General features: G+C 36.1%; 1 protein-coding gene across 13 annotated transcripts in view; it reads right to left on the reverse strand.

The window, feature by feature from the left end:
• STXBP5L (syntaxin binding protein 5L) overlaps positions 1 to 22,617 on the reverse strand; it is a 313,192-nt gene that overhangs the window by 102,795 nt on the left and 187,780 nt on the right. For all 13 annotated transcript variants that reach the window (XM_055125555.1, XM_055125554.1, XM_055125553.1 and 10 more), the window contains 2 exons: positions 10,075 to 10,115; positions 5,762 to 5,979 (listed from right to left, as the gene is read on the reverse strand). In XM_055125555.1, coding sequence (XP_054981530.1) covers positions 5,762 to 5,979; positions 10,075 to 10,115 — 259 coding nt within the window. The remainder of the gene's footprint in view (positions 1 to 5,761; positions 5,980 to 10,074; positions 10,116 to 22,617) is intronic.

Here is a 22,617-nt window from a genome sequence, read left to right on the forward strand (position 1 = left end):
ACTAGTGAATTCATCTGGACCTGGGCTTTTGCTTTTGGGAAGACTTTTTATTTACTGTTTCAATTTACTTGATAGTTATAGGTCTATTCAGGTATTCCAAATGCTCTCTGGAATTCAGGTTCAGCTGTGGCATATTTATATTTTCTAATAGTTTTAAATAAAATCTTTAACATATTCTGTGTATATTACCATGTCGTTCTGATAGCATCCTTACTTTCAAATTATTATAACCTTACTCTTTTTCAACTTTAGTTGTCTTTTATATCCTGTTCTTTCACATTGCTCTAATGAGGACTATAAACACAAGATTATTTGAAAGAAAAACAGTAGGGAGAAGGAACATTTTGATGTTATTTCCAACCTTAGATAAATAGCTCTTTTTCACCATTGAATAGAAAGTTCGCTGTTGGGTTGTCATATACAAATTTTATTTTATTGAGAAGGATTTTTAATATGCATTTTATTAATTTTAAAATCCTAAATATCTGAGGAACTTTACAAATGCTTTTTCTGACTATTGACGTGATAATATAAGATCATTTATTTCTTTTTGTTATTTTATAATTATGTATACTTGATTTTCATATGTTGCATCCACAGAATAAATACAGTTTAATTATGGAATAAGAGTCTTTTAATTTATTTTCATAATCCTTATAGTTTGCCAAGGATCTTCATGTCTGTTCATGTCTATAACTGGGGGTATGCATTATGTGTGTGTGGAGGCACATATGTGTGATAGACAGTGCATGCTTGAATTTCTTATATTTACTTTTGTACTAATTTTTAGTTTTTCATTTTTAAAAATATATTTCCTTTCAGTGTAAAATTAAATTTTATTTGTGCTTTATTGTTTCCTGAGATGGGTGTTCACTGGGGTTTCACTGGTGTCAAAACTATTACTGGGGTTATGGGGGTCTAGCTGCATTGAGAATTGTAGACTTGTAGAGGTGGCTGAATCTAAAAACATTAGTGGAGTGGCAAAATGGCACACTTCAGCTCAGACTGTAGTAGAGCACAGGTGAGGGAAAATATGGGTCCTGTCATTGCCTCAATCTCTGGAAAGTACCTTTCCCCAACAGATGCTTTATGATTAGGTAGTGAGTCCCCTTCATGTCTGATTTAGATGTTTTTCAAATGGGAACAAAAAAAAACCCTGAAAAAGCAAATTGCTCCTCTTGGTCTGAGCTTTTGAGTGTGTCTGCCTGTTTTCCCTTTAAGAGCTGATTCTACATTTCTACATCTTGAGTCTGTAGCTTGCAAATTCCATTGTTTTTAAGTAGATGTTATGGGATGTTGGGGTCTCAGTAACTGGCCTGAGACTTTGACTAAATCCCCTGCCCCTGAAAGAAAGAGTCAGTCCTGTTTACAAGGGCCCAGGGACTTACTTCAGCTCTCCACACATGTAGGCACTCTAGTTGAGGTTGAGGAATGTAATAGTTACCAAAATCTGCCTGAGCTAATACACCTGGTCCTGAGAGCAGGAGATGTAAATCATTAACATCTGTATTGAGCCTAACAAGGTAAATGTGATCCATGCAGATTGCTCCTGAAATGTATGTATAAAAACCCCTGTGTCAGAGCTAATAAACGAATTGATGATTGACCACCAGCTTTCCCCCCCTCCGTGTGGTTCTTTCTCTGTGTCAGAGAGAGTCCGCGGGTGCGTGGAGGGTCAGGGCAGAGGCTTCTCCCCTTCCCCTCCCTCTCCTATAGGGAGTAAGTCTGGTGACCAGGGGGATCATACTCCAGTGTGTCGGGGTCAACTGGCCAGGACCCCTACATCTGGTGCCCGAACAGGCGAAGAGTGGATGTGGACAGTACAGACATACCTGGAGCAAGGTATGACACCCTGATTGCCCCAAATCCGTGCAGTAAAATAGGCAACTGCATCAGAGATACCCAGCTGGTAATTCAGGTAAGGGAATGAACGGGCGCTCAAGCTCTGCCCACTGATAGTAAGGTAGACTATCAGAAGAGCCGTCCTTGAGACAGGACTGTTTTGGTCAGTTCCCACTTTTGTTTTCACTTCTCCCCCTGCCCCCATGGGGTGCCTAGCATCCATCTTTTGACATCTTGCCTAATTCTTTGTGTGTGTTTTCGACCTCTGTGTTTTTTCCTCTGTCTCGGTGGTCTATTAGCAGAACCATCATCTGTCCTGACCTCCTCAACCCCACTAAATATTATGGGCAACTCCATTCGGAAGGTGCCTCACCCAGGTCTGAAAGCTTTATGTTATCTGCTAAAAACCCGGGGGCTAGAATTTTCTGAGGATAGGGCTATCCTTGATGTGATTCCTTGGGTTACTACAGAGGACCTTTTCTTGTGGGAGACCTGGGATCAGGTAGAAAAGCTGATGATGTAGAATGGGACTAAAAGATAGGAAAGAGGCCTCTGCCTGGTTTGTATGCAGCAGTGGCAGCCTTAAAGGCATGCTTCCAGAAGGAAAGAGTGTGACTCTCCTGGTACTAGGCAGGCAGCTATTTCAAGGTTGCCCGTTATCGATTGGGATATAGAGGATGGAATAGCTGAGACTTTGGGGGAGACAAACCTGAATACTCTTGCCCCCCTGCCCCTCCAGAAGAAGCCTCTGCTCCCTTTTATGATCTGAGACTGGAGTAGGATTACCAGAGGCCCTTTTGGGCCTTTCTGGTCAATCCCAGTGTGTGTGTGTGTGGGGGGGGGGGTGGAGGAACCTCAACCTGCAGTTTGGCATCCTCGGGAACCTAGAGACTTGAAAGAGTTAAAAAAGGCAGTGGCTGAGGGTGGGCCCAACTATCATGGGCTGATACCATCCTCCAGGGACTAGCCCATCAGCCCTGCACAACTGCAGACTGGAGACCCTTTGTTGAGCAGTGCTCCCCAGCACCCAGTTTATAAAATGGGGCACTTTCTTTAAGGAAGAATGCCACACGCAGGTGGACTGTAAAGCTGCTGCCCAACCCCCTGCCCCCATAACATACAAGCAACTGTCAGGGACAGCAGATCAGTGGCACACAGGCCTCCAGAAGGCTACCATCCTGGACCCTTAATGAGATGGTTCGTGCCCTAGCGTTATCAGCCTGGGGGTGGCTTGAGGAAGGTCCCCCTGAGCACCCCCCCTCCCCAGGTGGAATGTGACAAAAGAGAGGGGAAGACCTCCCAACTTTTGTTGACAGGGTCCAAAAGAGCATCAAGCACAAGTTCCCCTGGGGCAGCTGAGAGATCAGTTTATCAAACTGTTGGTATGGGACGGCATGACTACAGAGCATAGAACCTCTTGTGCGGGGATGAAAAATGGCTCCATAGACAATTGGATATGTGCTACCCAAGACTTAGGGTCCCCTACGCAGCAGACCTAGGTGTTAGCTTCAGCCTTACATAATCAGAATGAGGGCTTTGCAGAAACTGGCAAACACACTGCAAGCTCAAACAGAATCTATGACACAGGCACTTCCCCAAGCCTTTGTGTCACTAGTAACTACTCTAAGATCCTTCCAACCTCAGGGCAATGGATAGTGTTATGCCTGTGGGGGAAAAGGGCACTTTGCAGGGAATGCCCCAATAGAAAATCCTGACAATACCCAGAGGTGTGATGATGCCCTTGAGGAGAATATCCCTTCTGTTTAATTTCTATATGGCCGTCCCCTTTTGGACCATGACCTTGTGGTCGCCGTGGATGCCACCGGACACCAGCTGTATAACATCACTTGGGAACTCAGCTGATATTTATATGTGCCCAGGAATAAGAAATGTGAGGGTGTGTTGGACTACTTTTGTATGGGTTAGCTAAACACAAGGAGGAATGGTCATTTTACTATTGCTATTTGTAATATTTGGGTTATGTATTGTAAACCGCCTTGTTCAGATAAGAACCCGATTTGGGGCCGTGGTGATGCTCAGTCATGCAGTATAAACTTGCAGACCCTCGACCAGGAGATGCGGCATGGGTGCTTGTGGCCTTAGAAGGAGTGCAGGAAAGTGTAACAGCTGCCATGCGGGGAGAAACATTGGGTTGGAGAGCCAGAGATGGGTAAGACCTCAGAGGAGGCAACCTAAGACAGGTCCAACCCTTAAGGCCCCAGCGTGAGGCTCCCGGGTGGCCCTCAACAGCTGGCACTTACATAAAACAAAAAGGGGGAGATGTTGGGGTCTCAGTAGCTGTCTGAGACTTGACCAGTCTGAGACTTGACCAAATCCCCTGCCCCTGAAAGAAAGATCCAGCCCTTTATACAGGGGCCCAGGGGCTTGCTTCAGCACTTCACACACAGGCGCTCTGGTTGAAGATGAGGGATACTGTAATAGTTACTATCTGCCTGAGATAATACACCTGGCCCTGAGAGCAGGAGATGTAGATCATTAACATCTGTATTGAGCCTAACAAGGTAAATGTAATCCATTTACACATTGCCCCTGAAATGTATGCACAAAAACCCCTGTGTGAGAGCTAATAAACGGATTGCTTGTTGACCACCAACATTCACCCCTCCGAGTGGTTCTTTCTCGTGGCAGTGGGAGTCCACAGGTGCGTGGAGGGTCAGGGCAGAGGCTTCTCCCCTTCCTACTCCCTCTCCTATAGGGAGTAAGTCTGGTGACCAGGGGGAATCATACTCCAGTGTGCTGGGGTCAACTGGCCAGGACCCTGACAATGGGAGGCCCATCTTCCTGGTGCAGATACCAAAGAATGAGGTGCTTCATTTAGGACATGAATACTTCAATACTCAGGGAAAAGGTTTCTATGTGTCAGTTCACATCCAATTGTTGTAGCCACATAATAGGTCAGGATACATGATAAAACTCTATCTCTGACTCTTCCATCCACTTTTGTATTATCCTTATGTCCTGCTATCCATGTCTTTTTCATGGAATAAAGGTCCATGTATAGTAGTTTATATGTTGTCTTAATATAAAGGTGAGTCCAAAGCCTTGCGAAGCCACCATCTTCAACTGCCTCTCTACAAAATGAAAATTTCATTCTTATACTTTAAAAGGAATAATTTCTTTTACCCCTTTGTGATGCTGGAAATTAAATATGTCCTCACACATGAAAGGCAAGTTTTTTTTTAACCACTGAGACACATCCCCAACCACATGAAAACCACTTGTGGGGGGTGTCTGTTTAAGAGGTATCAGAACTGAACAACTCATGTCTCATGCATGTAAGTCATGTTGTTTTGCAACTAAACCATGTACAGGACCCATGATCTTATTTATATAATTTTTTTGTAAATTGGTTAAGTGTACAAAAAATTACATCAAAGGGCCACTATTTACAGGTTACTTTATATAAATTAAACTCATAAAAGCACCATTATTTTAAATAATTTTTTTTTAAAAATTGATATTAGGTAGGGTAACACCATATTTATTTCCACCCTTAAAATGTTACTATATAGAAAATAACATAAATGTATTATAATTGAAAAAATATGGAAGTTACTTGATACAAAAGAAAGAATAAATTTGTGAAATTTAATGAAGTACAGAGAAATATCTACTAATTTCACATTTGAACATAAAATAGATCTAGGAATATCTATACAAGATCTATAGGCATAATCCATCTGTCTAAGAAAATCAGATATTGCTAGAGAATTATTTTTGTTACTTTAAACCAAACTCAAATATGCTTTACTAAGTAACAAGAATAATTAAAAATTTTATTAATTGGGTTACTAATCACATATTGCAATCTTGATGGATTAACATCACATAATGTAATAGACAAAACTTATAATTATCTTCTTTAACAACAATAAGTGTGAAAGCTTAATTAACTTACCACTATTTCTGTTGTAATTTCATGTTTGCTGAATTTATAAATTATGACATATGCAGAGACTCCTGATACACAGAATATTCTGCTCTCTGGACACCAATAAATCATCTGAATGGCATATGGATCTTCCTCTACAATTTCACATGTCTGTTTTCCTTCTCCTGCCTTCTGTTTTTCAAATACTTTTGAAGTTTTTAACTTGTACAGCATCTGCAAAGTTACTAAAAGATATTGAACTATGGTTATAGTCTAATTTGGATTTAATTATTAGATATTTTGAATGTTGACTTATTTTTACAAAAGTAAAACCTAAGTAAGCAAAATAAATTGCATTTGACATTACATTATAATATTAGTAGGGTCTAGATAGAGGGAACTCCAAGGAAAATATAAGTATTTATTGGATATACATTATTTATACCAAGGAATATGTACGTCATTTTTATCCAGTGTCTCATATGATCTTCAGAAAAGTTCTCTAAAGTGAGAATTTTTATCTTCATTTATTGATAAAAATACTATAACTCAAGAAGTTTATAGTAGAAATATTGAAACTAAGTCTGTCTTTAGGAAGATCCCTCAATCTCTTTTCAGTTTTCCTCCTTGCTTGTTAGATGAGAAGCTGATGTTATTTTTATAGAGTTTAGTTCTACCCTCCAAATTTTACATATTCCTTCATATAAGTAAATCTGTAATATATCTGTAACATATCATGAATCCAGTAATCTATCATTATTTTACAAAGAATATTTTCTGAGTAGTTGTTGAGAATAGGATTATTTACAATTTTATGAAATTTTGTGTTTTCAGACTTTTTAATTTAGATGACTATCTTATGTATTCAAGACCTTCATGATAACATTCCTATAACAGAAGTTCTAATGCTATAAGAAATCTGAAATCCTAAGAAAATGCTAAAGATCTGGAATTTCCAACCAAAAAGTGCATAATTTAAAACGAATCTAGAAAATCTTAGTCAAGTACTACCTCTATACCATCTCTCCGGCTCCTTTAAATGTATTTCTTTAAATAAAACTATTTTACTACACTTAAAAATTTACATATATATTTATATTTTGTGTCTGCTTCCAGAATAGTTGGAGGCAACAGGGTTACCCTGTCATACTTAGGAAGGTTGGCATATGACTCTGAGGACCAAATTTGGGACTTCATATATACCAAGCATGCATTTTAACCCTTTGAACAATCACCCTGGTTCCTATATAAGTTTATATATTTATGCATATATGTGTTTGCAGAGGGGAGAGAAAAAGGGAGGCAGGATAAGGAATGGAGGGAGGATGGGAGAGACAGGTTTTTAAATGAGCAGGAAATTGTACTAGGTCTTAGAGACTTGCTTTTGAGTCGAATGTGATGTAACACCCATGACTATTTCATGAAACATGGTAATGGTAAAAGAACGTTGCAAATATGATAAGCCACTACTGAGCTGATTTTGAGTTAGTCAACATAGGGTCTTCTTTAATGAGCCTTATGTAATCAGTTGAGCCATCCTATTGAGGAATTGGACCGTCCTGAAGACAGAATACTACCTTGCTTGACTTGGAAGAAATAAGTCACCATGCATGAGTTTTAAAGCTCCCCCAGCCCCCAAATAATTCTGCCAAAAAATCACAGGAACTTGTAAGGGAGCCCTGGGCCTTGGATAAAAGTGCTGCCCTAGGGGCTGAAGAGAAAATATAGCCGGTAAGGTTGCATGCAGTCAATTCAGGTTCAATACCCACCACCCAAAATGGTTCTCAATGTCCCAGCAGGAGTGATCAGGGATCACTGAGCTCAAAACCAGAAGTAATTTCTGACCACCTCTGTATTGTGGCACCAACCCCAAATATGCAACTCTAGCCTGAAAAACCCTGAAAAACGAACCCAGCTAAATGCTACCAATTCCTGGCACCTAGAAACTTGGGGCATATATGAGAGTAGTTTTAAGCTGTCAAATTGTGGTAATTTATTATTAGGTAAATAATAATCACATAATAACATAGAACTCAATTCTTTAAATTCATTACAAACCTACTTCTTGTACTTAACAGTTTTCTGCAAAATTATCAAACTAAGGGGTATCTCTTCAGTTCATCAAGTTAGAAATAAAACCTGAAAACTGATTATGGTAGAAATATTAAACATGCAGAAACCTTGGCATTACATTTTCTGAATGTGAAAAAATATTTATCAGCTGAGTTCTTAAAATATAGTACTTGAATAAATGAATATACAGAGTGTAAAAGTGCCTGCAAATAGTTTAGAAGCTAATGGGTGACTCTGAGGTGGCTAAAACCAAACTATTTTTAATTATTGTAAATAATTTTCCTGAAAAATAATTATTTATAAAAATTTTTATCAAAAGAAAGTCAGTTACCTTTTGGAATTTCCTTTAGAACAAATAATTGTTCCTTATTCTGTGAAGTCAAGTGAACAGTTTATATATTCTAATTATTTCACTTTGTTCCCATGTTAAAGGATTCTAAATTATAGGTTGATAGTATTTACCTTCTAATTTTCTGTTTATCATATTTTTCTTAGAATCTATTCACTTCCAAAGCTTCAAATATAACCTTGATGCTAATTTTAGACTATTTTTCTTTTCAAACTATATTTTTTTACTTAGATTTACTGATATTATAAAATCCAAATCTCAGGAATATTATTTATTTCTGAAAGAGATACTTAACATGTTGCTGGTTACTCATCTTCATAAAATTAAAAAACAATCTTTTATTATTCTTTCTGATTCCTGATTATCAATATCTTAACTGTCTTCTAAAATACATGTTAAATGTTTCTGCATTAAAATTGCTACCTAGATATAGCTGGTTCAAATAAACCTCTCAATTCTGACAACAAATTGAACTTAGAGTTTGTATCATATTGTTTGTTCTATAGTAATATGTAAGTGTACTCATAATTCTTAATAAAACTGAAGTTTTAGTCACTAGAAAACATAAGAGTAATCAAATCTTAAATATATTTAAATATCTTTCGCAGAGAGTCTCTTGCCAGTGCGCCTGGCTGTCTTCTCCGGGGCCTCCTCGGAGGGGACGGGCTCCAGCTTCCCTCCCCACCCCGAGCAGAGCTCCCGGTGGCCAAAGACCTCCGGAGCCTAGCCATAGCCATGCTCAAGACCCCTCTCCACACGTTCAGACGAGCCTCATGTATGAAGGAACCGGCAGAGGAACCCAGGTGTGTGGGACCTGGGGCTGAGACCTCCCCTCCAAGGCTGCTCGGAATGGGACTGGGCCTCCTCCGGCCAGGTTTCCCATTTCCCAGTAGCTAGGTGGTCACACCCAGGAACTGCTGCCGTATAATCCTGTCAACGGCCAGCATCTAGAGACTTAAAAGCAAGCTCCTGGAAGCACGGCCGCTTTGCAGCCATGACATCTTATAGCCTACTTCTCCCTCCAGGAGAACCTGGCAAACTACTGGGAGTTTCCTGCCCACATAGGAGAGCCTCGCAAGGTCCCCATGGTGTATTAATATGCCAAAACCAGTAACAAGCTGGGTCTCATTCCCCTGACCCTGAAAGAGCCTCCAGCACGGCATCCTTGGAAGGACGAGTAGAGAGAGGCTACTAAAATCTCAGGGCTTGGAAAAATGGAGACATCACTGAGATGGCTTGAGAAATTTGACAATCAACGGGAGGATGATGATGATGATGATGATGATGATGATGATGATGATGATGAAATATCTTTCAATACTGAGTAGAAGTATCAATTCTGTTTTTTAAATTACATTATCTTAAGAGCTTAAAACTATTTTTAAATCATCTTTAAAAATTCTCATAAGTCATCATAGAATAGAAGGAACTAAAAAGAAGGCAAATGGGACAAAAGTATTTCTCTGAAACAGCATAATTAGGATTAAAATTCTCCGAACAGAGTTAATGTAAGAGTTGTTTGCCATTGCACTTGCTCCTTTTATACATAGTTATTTGCTGATAAAACTGATTTGCGTTTATATATAATAGGAAAAAAAGTAAGGCATAGATAAATTTAAAACAAATTTAATAAGATAAAAATGAAATTTTGTCACATATTCATATATATGTACTAAATTTGGTGGGCGTGGGGTAGGGCTAGGAATGTTAGGCCATAACCAGCTGTGCTTAGGGTGGTACTCAAGGAGGTCTCTGAGGACCACATGCAAGTCAACATGCATTTTACTAGATGAGCTATCTTTCCAGCCCCACTCTATGTGCTAAAATTGTATCTGAAATAATTATCCAAAGTAAAAATTGGTAAATGACTAAATATAAACCAAATGTTTTCATAACAAAAGAGAAGCTTAAAACTTACTTGCAGAAGCATCCCAAAATTTTACTGATCCATCTGCATGGCTAGATGAGAAATAAATCAATATTAAAGTACAGTTTTGGAAATGATAATATTATAAAATATGCTTAAAAGTGGATAAAAACACTATTTCAATGAAAACTGCTAAATTCAATAAAAGTTTATTTCAATTAAAATACCAAAATCTAAATTTAGGAAAAGGAGAATAATGACTTAAATTTTAGTGTAAGAATTTTATATGTAATAGCACTAAAAACTGGCATACAAGAAATTAAAAATATTTTTAATACAAAATTGTTAAAGCTCAGCTTAAAATTCTTGAATTCATTTTTATTATATCTAATACATCTTGAAATATCATTAAATAATTAAAGTTAAGGTTTAAAAGAGAAGAAAGGAATTTCTTGAATAGTATCCGATTTGATAATAGCATTATAACATCAAGTCAAATTGCACTGCAAATTTAAGAAATTGTTTAGAAAATATCTTGGCTAGAAAACTTCACAGTACATGTTGTGAGATATCAGGATTGGTCATCCTGGTACCAATAACAAGTTAAAGTATTACATACACAAAAAATTGCAAGCCAATATTTCCATGTACAGACATAAATATTATCAACAAATATTAACAAATTAAATCAAATTATGTATAGAAAAATAATAATCATGACAAGTGTAATTTATCTCCGAAATAAAAGAACAGTTAGACTGAAGAAAATGGATCACCATATTAAGAAAATCAATCACCATACTGTAATTCATAATCTTTTTAACAATTTTAAAGTATTAGAATTCATTTTTAAATTTAAAAATTACATCCATAATGTTGTCTATATAGTTCTAGAACATTTTCATCTTTCTAAAAAGAGAATTTATCTTTTAAACAACATTTTTAATACTCTCATCTACCAGTCACTAAGGATTTTCTAAATTTTTCATACATCTGGAATCTGTGTACTGTATGGTATGTCTACTGCTGTACCTGGCTTTCTAATAGCAGTTTACTTGATCTCCAACTATTCTATATCCTCCTTTATACTCATAAGATATACTCATAAGACCTGTTTTTCAAACTAGAGTCATTCTAGGGCCAGAGTGGTAGTACAGTGGGTAGGGTGCATACCTTGTACCCAGAAACCTGGTGGGATTGTTGGCACCAAACACAATCCAAGAGTGATCTCTGATTTGCAATCAGTCAGGAGTAAGCCCTGAGCACTCCCAGGTGTGACGCAAAAAACAAGATAAATAAGCAAATAAATATAGTCATTTGTATATATTGTTTTAATTTTATTCTGCTTTTCCCTAATGAGTAATGTTACTAACATCTTTGTGTGTATGTGTGTGTATTCTATGTAGCTTTTTTCAAAAAAATTACTCTAGTATTTTGTGTAAAAATTGGATTTCTTGTCATTTTGTTTTGAGCTGTAACAATTACTACATCTACTTATGAGATACGTAATTTAAACATTTCTCTCACTATCAGTATTTTTATTGGATAAATACTACTTTATTTTGTGTTTTTGTTGCTTATGTGTAATATCTAAAAATCTATTGTCAAAATCAAGTCATGAAAGACTTCTTTTTTCTCAGAATTATAAAGTTTCAGTTGGAATTTAAACTTTAATCTGACTATATTTGAGTTAGCTTTTATAGTGTCATGTAATAGCTTATTTTTTTAACCTGTGGATAATCAGATCTCCCAACACCATATGGTGATAACATTTTTTTCTTTACTAAATCGTTATTGTTAATATGAAAAATATCAGTGATATTTTCAGTTTTTATTTCTGAACTCCAAATTATATTCTACTAGGTTGTCTTTAATCTTACATCAGAACCCATTGTTTTGATTATTGAGACTAGTAGGAAGTTAATTAGGAAGTGTGAGTTCTTAAAAAATATTACTTTTCACATATGAGTGCGATCTTTCTATGTCTGTCTCTTTCTTTCTGACTCATTTCACTCAGCATAATACTTTCCATGTTGATCCACTTATATACAAACTTACAATGTTGCGATTCCTGGCAGACATTTCTCTGGACTTAGTTACTAAAATACTAAAATACAGAAATCCAAAACTATGCTGCTGCTAGTGCGGCCTCCTGACCTCATATCTCTTCATTCTCAGCAATGGAAAACAAATTACCAAATGCTTTCTCTTCAGCAGATCGACTTTAGGGGGGAGAAACTCCAAATCAATAATTGTGATTTTTTTTTGTTTAAATATTGAATGTAATCAAAGTAAAGTGAAAGTAAAGTGAAATTTACCAGTTACACATGCAGGGTGGGGGGCTGGGGAGGTGGGGGGGAAAGGGGAGGTATATCGTGATTCTTGGTGATGGAATATATGCACTGGTGAAGGGATGGGTGTTTGAGCATTGTATAACTGAGACTTTAACCTGAACGCTTTGTAACTTTCCATATGGTGAATTAATAAAAGAATTAAAAAAATATATTACTTTTCATAATTAAGGAGCATTGGATCACTTGTAATCACTTGGATCAATAAATTTTAGTGTAATATTTTCCATTTCTTCAAAATGGCCATTGGAATTGCAATAGTTTATAGTAAATATTTTCATAATTTTTGTGATAGTGCCATTTAACAATATCAAGTCATGAATTGGGATTCTATTTATTTACTCTATTTATTCCATTTATTAACAGCAAAATTTATTTTGCTTTTTTATTTTTTTGCTTTTTGGGTCACACCTGGCGATGCTCAGGGGTTACTCCTGGCTCTGCACTCAGGAACCAACCCTGGCGGTGCTCAGGGGACCATATGGGATGCTGGGAATCGAACCCTAGTCAGCCACGTGCAAGGCAAACGCCCTACATGCTGTGCTATCACTCCAGCCCCGCAAAATTTATTTTGCTGTAAGATAACATTGCATTAGTTTGTCCTTTCTGCCTTGCCACAGGGAGCTTAGATTTATTGGGTTACTCCCATCACAGTGCTCCCATTTCTCTGTGTTTATTTGTAACCTCTTTCTTTGTGCTCTGTTAACTTGTAAATATTGCTTTTCTCTTAATTCCTTTGCATAGTTAATTCAGAGCAATGTCCTTTTTGTATAGACATAAGAAGATAGTTAATGGTATGCTTTTGTAACTTGGGAGTTAATTGACTCAGAATGATATTCACTCATGGGCATCTGTTCTCTCAACTTAAGCCTCAGTTACCCTTACTTCTTAGCACCCCAAAAGCAGGGTCCCAACGAGGGACTGGATGGACCCAGGGCAAGCTGTGAGCTATCCTGGCATCGAAATGGGCCTGGCCGAAGTGCCATAATACTTAACTATAAGTTAAGAGCATGGACAAATTCTGTCATGATTCAAAAAGTAATAACTAGATTCAGACCCTGCTAGGGTTAGGAATGATTAAACTTGCCTAAGCACTATAGTCTGAGATCTATATAAAATGTCCCCAGGAGAGTCACCCTACAAGCTCAATGTATCTCTTACTGTGTCCATACAAAATAACTAATATTAAGAAGTAGAATTAAGATGTTAATTAAAATGTTAATTAAGTTATGGACTAAGGAGAGAAGAAACACCCCTAGGTGGTATTTCAGCCCTTGAGCCTGATCAGTGATCAGAAGGGCTTTGACATGTTGATTCTGCTACCCCTAATGTGGAGGAGTTGGAGAGAGACTAGAGAGAACAGGGCAGCAAGATGGAGCTTGGAGAGACTAGCAAGGGGGACAGAGGGAGAAGAATGTAGGGGAAGAATGTAGGAGCAGGCGCAAGGAAAGACCAGAGATGCGGCTGCCAGAGGGAGCATGGAAAGATGAGCTGGAGAGATAGGAGGAGAAGGGAATGAGAAGCACAATGAGACTAGAATGAAGGGCCCAGTGAGACTGGAACAGGTGCATGGGGAGAATGGAATAAATGGCAACTGATCATCAATCAGCCTGGCCCTCATTTCCTCCTTCGTCCGCCCATGGCATCAGCTATCCTGGATCTGGGAAGTGGCCTGAGTCCATCTGAGAGACAGAGAGGCGCAGTGCTTTCCCTAGCTGCCCAGAGAATACATATTGTTTATAGTGTAGAAGCCTTCCATCTTTTGGTTAAATTTGTTTCAAATATATTTTATAGTATCATAAATAGGATTGCTTAATTTTCTTTGTAGATTATTCATTGTTAGCATATAGAAACACAATGATACCTATAATCATTTGCAGCTATGTTTTTATTCATTTCCACTGTGGATGACTTTTATTTTTCTTCTAACCTTACATCTTTACTTTGAATTTTGATTACAATTTTAAATATAAGTGGTAAAAACAAAGATTCTTGTTTTGTTCCAAACTGCAGAGAGACAAGCTTTGTTATTTTATCACCCTGTATATTAGTTGTGGTTTTTACCAAAAAAATTTCCTTTCCAGGTTAAGAAAATTCTACTTCAATGTTGGGAGGGTCCTGGGCATTTTGGTGGTGGGGAGTTACGAGTGTTTTATCTGTACCAGAAATTTGATACTATTATAATCTTGTCATCTAAATTACTCTGTGTGTATGTATTATTTTTTAAAAAAGAACAGAGGTAACTAAAAAGAAAATGTCATTATACCGCTAGCTTTCTGACTGCTGCTGTTATGATTAAATTAATTTGAACTTCAATTGGCCCTACCTAATGGATTATCTTTCCAGGTACACTTGTACCATATTTTAAAGAAACAATTTTTTTTGTTTCAGTGAGATCCTTTGATGTTTCTGTCCTGTAATTTATCTCTAATCAAATTATTTTATTTTTTATTTTTCTAAAGTTATTTATTTTTGTATTTATTATTTGTATTTATTACTTAAAATTATTGTTTTGACTACACCTGGCTGTGCTCTGAGCTATCCTTAGCTCTGAGCCTAGGGATAATTACTGGTGGGTCTGGGGAGATAATATGTAGTGTCAGGGATCAAATCCAGGTCAGCCGTGTGTAAGGCAAGTGCCTTATCCACTATAATATTTCTCAGACCCTTATTTTTTTCTTATATCTGCCAGCTCTTTCTCCCCCTAATTTCTTTAGAAGTTGGGTTAGTGATATCAGAATTTTCTACCTTTAATGTGGTCAAATAAAACTATAAATTCCCTTTAGAGTACTGTTCCTGCTTTTATTTATTTTTTTATGCATCTCAAAGTATTTTCTAATTTACCTTTGGATTACCTCTTTGAACTACTGATTTTTTTGACAGTATGTCACTTAATTTCTCCACAATTGATTGTTCTATTTTCTCTCCATTAATGAATAGCTAGACTTATTTCTAGACTACCATTTGGAAAAAAGAGTGTTCTGCTATTATTGGATTGTGTGTTCTATGTAGGTTTGAATGGTCTGTGTACAGTGTTCAAATCCTCTGTTTCTTTATTGATATTCTATCTAATGATTCTATCCATTATTGAAAGCCTTGTCTCAAAGTCTCTATTAATGAAAAAATATTTTCTGTATTAAGTTAGTGAAATTGTAGGTATTATTATATGTATATATGTATACTTCAATCGTATTGAGTTTGATCTTTTAATAAACAATAATTTCTTCTTTGTCTCAGAATAGTTTTACAGTTTATATTGTCTAATATTAGCACAGCGGGTAGGGTGTTTGCCTTGCATGTGGCTGACTCAGGTTCGATTCCTCTGTCCCTGTTGGAGAGCCTGGCAAGCTGAGAGTTTCCTGTCCACATGGCAGAGCCTGGCAAGCTACACATGGCATATTCGATATGCCAAAAACAGTAACAAGTTTCACAATGGAGATGTTACTGGTGCCTGTTCGAGTAAATCGATGAACAATGGAAGGACAGTGCTACAGTGCTAATATTAGTATAGTGGAATGACCAGTGATATTGCTATATGGTAGATCAGTTGTTTTGTATGTGTAGGGCTCTGGTTAAATCCAGGTACCATCACTGTCACTGTCATTCCATTGCTCATTGATTTGTTCGAGCGGGCACCAGTAATGTCTCTCATTGTGAGACTTATTGTTACTGTTTTTGGCATATCCAGTATGCCATGAGTAGCTTGCCAGGCTCTGCTGTGCAGGCGCAATACTCTTGGTAGCTTGCCGGGCTCTCTGAGAGGGGCAGAGGAATTGAACACGGGTCAGCTGCATGAAAGACGAACGACCTACCTGCTGTGCTATTGCTCCAGCCCCCAGGTACCATAAAATAAAATATTTATCATTAATAATTATAAAATAATTATTTAGGACTATATTAATAAATAATTTTCTATTACTTATGAGTCAATATAATTGTACTATTTTAATATATGTTATTTAAAGTATATTATTTATTTCTGTCTTTTTCCTGAAATCCAAGTATCTCTCCTCACCTGTCATCCTTTTCATCTTTTCCATCCATTTGTTTGAACATATTTGTGTTTTTGCATCTAAAACAATTCTGTTATAATAATTCAAATAGATAATGTATTTTAATTCATTCTGTCAATCTTTTTTATGATGTTTCTTATGCTTAGGGCCAAAATCAGAGGTGGGTGGGAACACTTAGTATCTGTGATGTAACTGAGCGCTTTATACATGCAAGAAATTTCTATCACTTCAGCTACATTTCTGGTCCAATCTCCATATTTAGTTATGTTGTAAGACATTTAGCATAATGTAAAGGCTGAAAGGAAAGAAAAAGCTTTATTTCTGTCACTTTGTTTAGTTTTTTAATATTTATTGGGGTTTTTTTGTTGCTCAGCTTTTCCATCAGTGTCTTCTTTTTTACTAGGTTTGTTGAAAGCACTATTTTTCCTTGCTTATTACTAATTACCTTTACAGATTACTTCATCATACACTCTGCCTGTTTCCATGGATTTGTAGTTATTGTTTTATATATTATTTTAATTATGCAGAGAAAAGTTAACAACCTATAATAAAGCACTATTAACTCTGACCACTAAACCATCCTCAGTCCGATTTTTTCCTTAGTTAGCTTATCTAAGCATTTTGTTAATTTTATTATTCTTTAACAAAGCTTAAATATTTTTCTATTTTTATTTTATGTTTCATCTTAATTTACTCTGCTTTAAAAATTATTTTCTTCATTTGCTGGCTTTGGATTTTATTTCTCTAATTCCTTGAGCTGTGAAGTTGCGGTTTTGATTTGAAATCCTTTTGGGGAAACTCCCCAACAGTACTCAGGTACCCCAGAGCTAATTTTTGCTATGCAGGTTTGACAGTTTGGTCCTTGTATCTTGTAATATGGTGCTGTTCAGATCCAGCAGTGATTGGAGTGCCACATGCAGAACCGGGGATTAATTTAGGGCTATGATCATGCAAGGCATGTACTCCAGCTCTTGGAGCTTTTTGATGTCCCTGACACTTTTGTTTGTTTAATGTCAGTATTTTTTCCTATAAATTTCTTATAGGTTTACTTAGAAATCTTTTGGCAATGCTGCTGCTGAATGCCCTATTTGTTAGGCTGTATTTTTATTTGTCTCAATATAGTTTCTAACTTTACTGTAGTTTCTTCTTTGATCCATGGTTGTTCAACATAGTGCTGTTCCATTTAAATATAATTACATATTTTACTTTCCTTTTATCATTGATTTATTTAATTTAGGTATAAATTTGACTATTATATTTAGTCAAATTTATTGATTTATCTTGTGATCTAAGGTAATATATTGAGAAAAGTGTTTTGTTTGAACCTAAGGTGACTGTTCATACTGCTATTGCTGAGTATACTGCTCCATGTTTGTTGTGCCAAATGATCTAAAATTGTTGTTCAAATCCTTTACTTCTTTATATATATATCCTGGATGATCTATTCATTACTGAAAGTGAAGTATTAAAATATCCTATTTTTCTTTTTGCCTATTTATTTCTCCAATTCTGTCAATATTTGCAATGTATATTTGGTACACTATTGTTAGATATTTATATACATTTAGGATTTTTATTTATGGTGAACTGACCATTTTATCATACTGTACATTCTTCTTTGTCTCATGACAAGTTTAATTCAGAGTATAATTTTATATATAAGTATAGTCAGTCTTTGTTTATATTAATCTGGACTATATTTATCCTTTCCTTTTAGACTATCTATATATGTAAAGTGAATTTCAAATATTTTTAGTAGTATTTTTAAAAATTAATTCAGCTTGGGGCTGGAGCAATAGTACAGTGGGTAGAGCGTTTGCCTTGCACACAGCCGACCCGGGTTCGATCCCCAGCATCCCATATGGTCCCCTGAGCACCGCCAGGAGTAACTCCTGAGTGCAAAGCCAGGAGTGACCCCTGTGCATTGGCAGGTGAGACCCAAAAAGCAAAAAAAAAAATTAATTCAGCTCCTTTAGCTATTTTGATTTGAGAGTTTAATCTATTTACATTTAAATAAATTAATAACATAAAGGACTTGTTATTACATTTAAAATTTTGAGTTTCTCCTGAAGTTATTGTATACCTTGTTTCCTTTCTTGCTGCCTTTCTTCCTGTTTCATTAATGTTTTATAGATAAAAGCTTTGATTCTAGTCCCAATTTCTTGTGCATATGTTATATGGGTATTTGTTATTTAGTTATTAAAACATCTTTCTATTATACCAATGTGTAAAAACTGATACTAATTTTAATCATATATGAAACCCATACTCTTACATTTACCCCCTACCTTGCTATAAACATCATAAATTATATCTTTTTTATATTTATAATAATTAACAGATATTTTTGTTGGTTTTGAGGCTCACCCAGCTGTACTCAAGGCATCCTCCTGGCTCTGCACTCAGGGATAACTCTTGGCTGTGCTCGGGGTATATGAGGTGCTGGGGCTCAAACCTAGGTAGGCTTCATGCAAGGAAAACACTTTACTCCTTGTACTAGCAGTCTGGCCCCATTATTAACAGTTTTATAATTGTAGTTCCTAAAATGCTTTATTATTTTACATTCTATACCTGAATTTAAAATAATTTACATTCAACTACTGCAGTGATACACAATTCTGTTTTGTCTATGTACCTATCTTTATAAGGGGATTTTTTATTTGTATATACTTTTGTTTTCTCGCATTATCTGAATTCGTTAAAACTTGAAGGTCTCTCTTAGCAATTTTTGCTGGTACAGAAGTTGTATATAAGCAATCTGAGTTTTAGATTATGTTGAAATGTCTTTATGTCTTTGACATTTTTGAAGTACATTACCCCCAGACACAGTAATAATTATTTTTCAAGGTTTTGATTTAGATATTTTTATGTTGTCACAGCAGTTTACAGTAGTGTTAATAGTGTTTCAGGAATACAGTGTGACTACTCTACACCTAACCACCAAGGTGCTAACATCCCTCCACCACTGCATTGTAACTGGACTTTTAAAAGTATACACTTTGGATCTATCTTCTTCTCTTCTTCTGAGAGTTCCCATTTGCCTAAAATTTTCTTTTTTATTTCCGCTTTCTATATTCTTTCTTCATCTCTGACATTTTGATTATCATTTTTATCTTTGTATGGTCACTGTTGGGGTAATAACTGGAGTATTTTGAGCTTATTCATTTCCTTCCTTGCACTTCTGAACTTTTCTATTATTATTTACTCAAATAATATATCTTTCCCATTCTTTTTCCTCCTAGAATTTTCTTATTGTATTGGTTAGTCTGAGATATATAAAAATTATTTAGGCATTCTTCATTTCATTCTCTTTTTTTGTTCCTCCAATTCAGTAATTTCATATTACACACCTTCAAGTCTGATGATTCCTTTTTCTAATTAAGCATGATGTTGATCCATTCTAGTCGACTGTTTAATTTAGTAGCGTTATTTTGTATAGTTTATTTTTGAATTCTCTTTGCTAATATCCTTTTCCTTCCATGCATTTCCCCCCTGATCTTAGCTGTCTGTTTGTGTCCTCTTGTAGTGCACTAGGTTTCTTAAAGACTCATTAAAGTTTGTCAGGCTAATTTTAATGAGTCTTTAAGACTCATTAAGTTTGTCAGGCAATCTGCACACTCCTTTTCTTTAGGACAATTTTCTAGAGATTGTTTTCCCTTTAATTGGGTCATGCTTCTGTGTTTATGTGCCTTATTGTTTTTTGTTATTAATTTTGCATTAAAAAAACAATTGCCTCTTTATGGATTAGCTTTATGCAAAAGCAGGTCTTCACCAATCAGGTTTCTCAAATCTTCAATGAGTATCTTCTCTAATTTTGTGCGCAGAATTTCCAAATTAGAAAAGTTTGCTATTTTCTTTTTATCAGTAAGTAGATTTTTTGTCTCTTCCTCTTTCTAGTAACTGTATTTAGTGCTTCAGGTTAGTTTTATACTTCAACAAGCCATAAGGTTGCTTGTTATTCTGTAGTCCAAGACATCTACTGGTACTTTAATTCAGGTGGGATGAATGCCATACTCATGGTAAAACTACAGAGAAGCAGAAATACTGGATGCAGATCATGCTCCTCTCTTCCCTCTAATGAGACAGGATGCAAGTTGATTTTGAATCTTGAATAACAATATGATAATTTTGGAATTAGATGACAAATTAATTAATCAATTTTTCAAAATTAACCTTGGAATGAAATGACACAGTTGAAAGAAATGACCTATTTTTAACCTAAAATATGAATTTCATGGCTTTGAGCTTGCCTAGGATACTATGACCTGCCAATTAGTATATGTAGTTTACATACAGTGTTTTTGGACCATATATTATTAGTACTTTGGTGTATACTGGATAATGGGTTCTGGAGCAACACAGTCTGATATTGCTAACATCACTCACCATTGATCATATACTAGTGTGTTTTTCCATTCTTTACTTTCAACCTGACTATTCTCTTGGAAATAAATGTGTGTTTGTGTTTTGGTGCTCAATGATTCTGTCCTCAGCAGTTGTTAGTACTCCTGAGGCCTTCCGGTGAGTCTCTTATTTTCCCTACCAGGTTCTTCAGTTGTATAATTTCTGTTTATAGTTTTCTTAATTCTGCTCTCCTATCCCCTTGTGTTTTATTGGTGGTTCATTGTTTTCTCTGAGCTTGTTAAATATCCAAAGAATTTCCACTCTGAATTCTTTTTCCGAGAGATTATATAGGGATGGAGATTATCTTTTGGCTACATTAGAGGTCACTGCTTTGGAAAAAGGTGCCAATTTTTTACTTTTAGGTGGAGCCCGTTTCCACAGCTCATTTGCTCTGTATATGGTGGGTATCTGGCCCAATGAGCAGGGAGAGTGTAGCCTCAGCCTACACTTGGAACCCACTTCAGGAACAGGCACCAATTCCTCCTGAAGTGAGTGTGGTTTATTTTTATATCTGGGCATGAAGGTACTGGTGAATAAACTCAGAGTCTTACATTGCAATGCATGTGCTCTGTCACTGAGGTACATCCATTGCCTCATAGGTGTTTGTTTAAATAGGTCACAGATTGGTCATGCTTTTTAGTACAATTTGCAAAGTTAAACTGATGTATTTAGACTATTTGTATTTAATACAGTAATTGATAACTTATTGCTTAAGTCTTTTCTATTTATTATCTTGGTTTTGATCTGTTGCCTCCCTTTACTTTTTTGGTTTACTTGAAATATTATCATGAACTATTTTACTATGTGGGTAATGTCTCTAACTATATCTCTGCATAATTCTTACTGACCTTTTAAAGTACATTGCTTTGTACATTTGGAGTATGTCACCACCTAAACTTTACCCTCTTCCATTTATAATTGTCTGAACTATTTCTATACCACAAAACCACATTAGACAACATAACCTTAATGTTTCTTTAGCCATCAAGTATAATTTTAAAAGCTCAAGAGAATCACACTCTGCTGTATTTCCTTGCATTTGTGCTGCTTTCTTTTCTACATTCATGATATACCAAGAATACTCCTCTTCTTCCTTATTCTTCTGTTGTCTATGGGGTTAGACCCAGAGAATTATATACCCAAGGTCTACCACTTGAAGCACAATCCCCAACCTCAAGATTTATTCTTTCATATTTTTTTTTATTTTCTGGAGGATATTTTTGCTGGGTTTGACTCTGGTTTCCCAGATCTTTTAAAACATAAAACATTTTCAAGTTTACTTTTGGCTTTCATGATTTCTGATAAGAAATAGAGCATTAGGTTGAGGAGATGGCTCGAAGGGCTAAAGCATACAGGTTGCATGTCAGTATCCTTAATGTTTAATCTCTAGCACCACATGGTCTCCTAAGCAACACTGGCACCCCCTGAGAAAGAAATCCACTATCATTCAAATGGACTTTCATAGGAGTAAAATGTCACTTCTCTCTTGGTGCTATGCAGCTTTAAAAAAAATTATTTATTTATTTATTGAATCACCCTGAGATACACAGTTACAAAGTTATTCACAATTGGGTTTCAGTCACATAGTGTTGCATCATTTGTCCCTTCACCAGTGTACATTTCTCACCACCAATGTCTCCTTTTGTTCTTGGTATTTAATGTTCAAGAATATAACTGTCATTAGTTCTTGTTCATTTCTTATAGTTCTCTCTCCACTTCTGGAATCTGTAGATTCAGATTCTTTGACAAATTTGAGAAGCTTTCCAACATTATTTTCTTATATACTTTTTCAACCTGGTTCTCTTTTTGTTTTTCTTCCTCTTGGA

This window comes from Sorex araneus, chromosome 2, assembly GCF_027595985.1.
Source record: "Sorex araneus isolate mSorAra2 chromosome 2, mSorAra2.pri, whole genome shotgun sequence".
Taxonomy (NCBI): domain Eukaryota; kingdom Metazoa; phylum Chordata; class Mammalia; order Eulipotyphla; family Soricidae; genus Sorex; species Sorex araneus.